At 39.9% G+C, this 6,024-nt stretch overlaps 1 protein-coding gene across 1 annotated transcript; it reads right to left on the bottom strand.

Moving 5' to 3' along the window:
- Positions 1 to 4,660: 4,660 nt before the first annotated feature.
- Positions 4,661 to 5,452, bottom strand: LOC142172043 (uncharacterized). Its single transcript, XM_075235800.1, has one exon. It carries the CDS (start codon positions 5,450 to 5,452, stop codon positions 4,661 to 4,663), a length of 792 nt encoding a protein of 263 aa, XP_075091901.1.
- Positions 5,453 to 6,024: the final 572 nt, after the last annotated feature.

Below are 6,024 nucleotides of genomic sequence, written 5' to 3'. Positions count from 1 at the left end.
TATTTCAAAGTCTGACAGCATTTTAGGATATGGGCATGAAGTCCGCAAGCATGTCATGTCATTAAAATCTGCATTAACAGAACTGAAAGAGAATAACAAAAGTGACAAGATTAAGAAAAGAGACATTCCTGGACAACGAAATATTAATTTCATTTGATTTTTATTTTATTTTTTTGATTTTTTTTCTTTTGAATTTTAAAGATAGAAGGGTTTACATTGGAAAGTAAGACAATAAATTAAAATATTCGGATCACACCCTGGGATAATCCGAACACGAAAAGGATAGCAAGACTGGCTACCGAGACTCCCGTCTGATGGGGGTCTTTCAGGCTTGGCGACTTTTTTTTTTTTTTGCTTTTCTTCTGTCTCGGCAATGGACTTTAGTGCCGGATCAAATTCCTCATCTTCATAGATCATTCTGAATACTGGCCCATTGGTGTGAGTAGGCAGAGTATTATTCATCATATTAGGGGCCTCTTCATCCCTAAGCATTATTGCCTTGAGCTCGATGAGATCTTCCACTGCTCTCTTAAGAGTTCAACAGTCTTCCGTATCATGTCCCACTGCTCTAGAGTGGTATTCACATCTAGCATTAGCCCGGTGCAAGGGGGACTCGGGCCTTGGCCTGTTCGGGGCCACTGGCTGCAGTAGACCTAAACTGATTAGCTTTTGGAACAAGCTCGAGTATGATTCACCAATAGGGGTGAATGTTTTTTTAAGCAACTATACCACTCGACAGCACTTGCCTAGTGGCTAATATATAAATAAAATCCCAAAATGGGTCCAAAGCTTACAAGATGTTTAAACCAAAATAGAAGGCATGGAGCTACTAGCAATTAAAAAGATAGAAAGGCTAAAATCTAATGAACTAGCTATTGCAACATAATAAGTTGAATGCTTCCTTCTCCTATCAGTGCATGTGAATCCAATTGTCATAGATAAATACCAAGCAGCACCTATTAAGGTCTCACCAGGCACCAGGGTATACTGTCCATAGGCTAAAATGAATTCCAAACATCTCCACCACAGAGTTGAAGCCAGCATAGTCTTCCAAGTGTAGCTACTATATGATCTCCATATGCAGTGGACTGATTTTGTCCAAGTATTAATCATGTGCTGACTCATCAAAATTAATGTGTAGAAGAGGAGCCTGGCTTTAGGCAGGCTTTGCAGGGCAAATGCCAGGCTTGAACTGGCTTTAGGCAGGCTTTGCAAGGCAAAAGCCAGGCTTGAGCTGGCTTTAGGCAGGCTTTGCAAGGCAAAAGCCAGGCTTGAGCTGGCTTTAGGAAGGCTTTGCAAGGCAAAATCTAGGCATGAGCTGGCTTTAGGCCGGCTTTTCAAGGCAAAAGCCAGGAATGAGCTGGCTTTAAGCAGGATTTGCAAGGCAAAGGCCAGGCTTTGAAACTGTGCCTTTTTGTGATCTTGTAAGCTCAGATCCTTCCCTACTAGAACCTTTAATGTAGACATCATTCTAAACATTGCTAAACCATCCTCAGATTGAGCATGAAAGCATGATAATACCACTGAGAAATGATTCAACAATCTCCAGAAATACCATATGATGAGTTCAACATTTTCCTTAGCATTTGGACATATCAGAAGTAGGATAAATTGTACCATCCTACACCTGCTTATCGCATTTTTTCTATACACTATCGAAGCACCCCTAGAATGAGCATGAGACCATACTAATACCATTGGAAAGTACCTTAATAGCATACTGAATGAGACAAAAAAACATGTAGGTTTGTGCAGAGTCCAATCCTGTGAAGCCATCGGTCTGGGGTTCTTCTCTTTGCTATCCTAACCCTAAGGTTAGGTGATTGATATTTGTATAGATTGATCAACCTCCTCCCTGCACTAGGAAATTCAGAGAATGAATGAAACTCAGATGTACCTGCAAAAGAAAACACAATGTTAGCTATAAAGTCTGCCACTGAGTTGCCTTCTCTGAACACATGTTGAAAGATCATATTGAAGTTGTCCTTCATCTCTATAATTTTCTTCACATCCTGTGCAATTACCCAAGGAGGATCCCATTCCCCTTCTATCACCTTCTTCATCACCAATGAATCAGTCTCCAATATGAGAGGGTGAAGATCATGCTCCACACAGTATTCCAACCCTTGAAGAATAGCCTTAGCTTCAGCTACCACATTAGTTGTCACTCCCAGGTCTACTGCCCTAGCATACACCACATCACCTTCATCATCCCTCACACAAAAGCCTAGGGAGCTAGGTCCAGGATTGCCCTTTGAGGCTCCATCAGTATTACATTTGTACAAACCATGAAAAGGAAGCTGCTATGTTAATCTTGTAGTAATAAATATAGGTTTATATGCTTCAAAGTATTGAATCATGTCTGGCCATAACAATGGAATATTAGGCATCCAAGCATACCTCACCCTTGCCAGTTGATTCAATGTCCTATTTATCTCATGAATCACCCTATTTGTGGACACTGAACCCCCATGTTTACCTGTATTTCTTCTCTTCCAAAGCTCTCAAGTGATGATAGTTGGTACTGCTTGAAATAGTGGCTTTAATTTTGGACAACACTGAGCATACCACCAATGCCTTATAATCTGCTTCAATTGAATCAATTGTACAGTAATTCCAGCAGCCCCCATGAACAAGTTCCATACCTTAGATGCAGTAGGACTTGTGATAAATATATGCTTAATAGATTCCTCTTGGGGCTGCTGACAACATCAACACCTAGACATCACCATTTGCCCTTGCCTCCTCCACATGTCATCAGTGGCTATTTTCTGCCTCCACAATCTCCACAAGAAGAAGGATATCTTGAATGGCAAACCTTTAATCCACATTAACTTAAATTCCTGATTAGGATCAGTCCTATGCCTTAATATTTGCCAGGCACTGCTAACACTGAACTTGCCTGAAGGAGTTGGCATCCAGTATGGCCTATCCCAATATCCCTCACTTCCTTCACAATGCACATTTAGCCTTATATGTTCAGCAATTTCCTCATTGAAAGTTTGATCTAGCAACTGATCATCCCTTGCTTCCCCTTGCCGCAATTCTGCCACCTACTGAAGATCTTCATTGATTGGAAAGTCTTCAGGTAATACGTGATAAAGTGCACCCAATCCAGTCCAATTTTCGTGCCAAATATTAGTGGTTCCACTCTTCAATTCCCATATGATCTCATGTTCTACTTCTTCCATAGCATTCAACATTTATCTCCAAACATGAGACCCTCCCCTAAAATTCACCACTGTTGGTAGCTCCTTCTTGCAATACTTATTCCACAAGAAATTAGACCACAAAGATTTTGTGGTCCTAAACCTCCACCATAGTTTAGCAAACAGTGCCCTTGAGACATCATGTATGGACCTAAAACCTAGGCCCCCTTCCTCTTTAGGAAGGCATAGATTTTTCCATGAAGCCTAGTGTCTGCTTCTCCCTTCTTCCTTTGTGCTCCAAAAGAACCTAGCAAAAGTCTTATGTAGATGCTCCAGGATGTTGTTTGGTGGATCAAGGACTGATAACATATGAACTGGCATACTTTGCAACACATTAGAGATAAGTGTTGCCTTTCCTCCAAATGACAACAGCTTTTCTTTCCATGAATGCAATTTAGCCTTCACCTTCTTGATAAGATCCTCATAATAGTCCTTCCTCCTTCTAGTGTAAAAAATAGGACACCCTAGATATATGAAGGGGAATTTACCTCTTGCAAATCCTGTAATAGCTCCAACTGCCTGAAACAATCCATTAGCAACCTTTGAATGCATGTAGTATGAACTCTTATCTTTGTTGATCATCTGACCTGATATCTTCTCATAGTTCCCCAACACTGCCATAATCTTACTCAAGGAGGGAGGATGAGCAGATGACTTGTCTTCAAAGAGCTTATTCAAAGACCTGGAAAGTACCTCAGCTGACAGAATGAATAATGCTGGAGATAGGGGATCCCCTTGTTTCACACCCCTTGTAGACTTAAAAAACCCTGAGGACTGCCCATTCACCAATACTGAGTGCCAGTTATTTGACAATAAGTTCCACACCATGTTGATGAAATGCTCATAAAATCCCATCTTCCTTAGCACATGCAATAAGTACTTCCATGAAACCCTATCATAGGCCTTAGCCATATCAAGCTTGATCACCATATTAGTTGTCTTTCCCTTTAACCTTATGTCAGTGACAATTTCTTGAGTAAATAAGATGTTCTCAAATATACTCCTACCCTTTACAAATCCGGATTGATTAGGAGATATTAGAGATGGCAGAAAACTCTCAACTGTAGGTTTCTCGGGCAACAACACTAGATTGGTGTGAGTGATGGATTTAGGCAATGCAGCTTATCCATAGAAGTGTAGCACCATGTTGTGAATATCAGCACCTATAACATCCCAGCATGTTTGATAAAACAGTCCAGTGAATCCATAAGGACCAGTAGCACTCTCCCTACTAAGCTCAAAAACTGCTGCCCTTACTTCTTCAATTGTTGGCAATCTGCTAAGTTCTAAATTTTGATCCATAGTGACCATTGAAGGTACATTATTGAGCAAGGAAAATTCAGAAGCATCACCTTCATTTTCGAACTATTTTTGATAGAAGTCCACTGCTACTGTAGCCAATTGCTCCTGGTCTTCCATCCATACCCACTGTCACTTTTGATCCTCTTCAATTACAATTTCTTTCTTTTGCCATTGACATGATTGTGAAAGAAACTTGTATTCCTATCTCCTTCAGCAAACCAATTCATCCCAGCTTTTTGCTTCCAATACTGCTCCTCAATACTCAAGTATTTCTTCAATTCAGATTGAGCCTTTTGAAGCACAATCCTATTCTCAGTTGTAGGCTCTTCTTCAAACAACATCTCCTTCACCCTAACAATGTCCTCCAAAATAGCCAATTGCTTGAAGATATCACCAAATATTTCCCTACTCCATTTTGAAAGTGCTGCCTTCACCCTCTTGATATTCTGCTTGAACATAAAAAACAAATCCCCTATGAAATCAGCTTCCCAATTCTGCCTCACCACATCCATGAATGTATCATGCTTTGTCCAAAAGTTCAAGAACCTGAAAGGCTTAACAAAATTGGTTGTCTTCTCCCCACATGTTTTTAGTAATGGTGCATGATCTGATCCAGTTCTGATTAGATGCTCAACTTCAATAGTTGGCAACATGTTATGAAATGGAAAATTCACAAAACTCCTATCCAATCTCTTGAATATACACTCAGCATTGGATCTCCCATTCCACCATGTAAATGGACTTCCTTTGTACCCTTGCTCAAACAAACCACAAGAGTTTACACAAAATGCAAAATTCTCATATTCAGGAGGGTGTACTGGAAGTCCCCCTATTTTCTTATCTTCATGCAATACCACATTGAAATCCCCTCCTACCAACCATGGTAATTCCATATCACTTGCTAATAAATACAAGTGATCCCATAATTCCAACCTCTCCATTGCTGAACATTTTGCATAAACAAATGTCATCATCATGTGCTGCCCCAGGTCATGGTGAAACACTCTCACAGTCACCTGCTACTCAGTATCCTCCACTAATTCCCATTCCACCACTGCATCGAAGAACAACCATATTTGCCCATTAATATTTGCATAAGCAGTCTCCATATTCAACCTCCTTCTATATCTATCAATGAGTCCCTTCTTTTGAAAAGGCTCCATCAATGCAACTACACAAAAATTATACTCCCTATTCATGTTGATCACCCTAGGAAAGGCCTGTTGTGTATTCACAGACCTTATGTTCCATATTAATGTTTTGATCATCATCATTTAGATAGAGGTGAATTGATTCTTTCCGGGGAGGCATTTGTTTTTTGAATTTGTTTTTTCATATCTTGATTTCTTTTTCTTTCTCTTTTTGTTGTTTTTCGCTCTTTGTTTTTCTCTGTTATTTGTTTTCACTCTTTTCTTTATTTTTCACTCAATTTTGTTTTTGGTTTATTTTTTCACCCAATTTGTTTATGGTTATGATCGAATCCGATTGGGATTGCCTACGTATCATGACGCCG

This window comes from Nicotiana tabacum, chromosome 17 (assembly GCF_000715075.1).
Source record: "Nicotiana tabacum cultivar K326 chromosome 17, ASM71507v2, whole genome shotgun sequence".
In the NCBI taxonomy this organism is placed as follows: domain Eukaryota; kingdom Viridiplantae; phylum Streptophyta; class Magnoliopsida; order Solanales; family Solanaceae; genus Nicotiana; species Nicotiana tabacum.
This window is presented reverse-complemented; position numbering and strand designations above follow the sequence as displayed.

Coding starts and splice junctions, on each gene's coding strand:
- LOC142172043 (XM_075235800.1), bottom strand. CDS start 5,452: ATGGAGAGGTTGGAATTATGGGATCACTTGTATTTATTAGCAAGTGAT.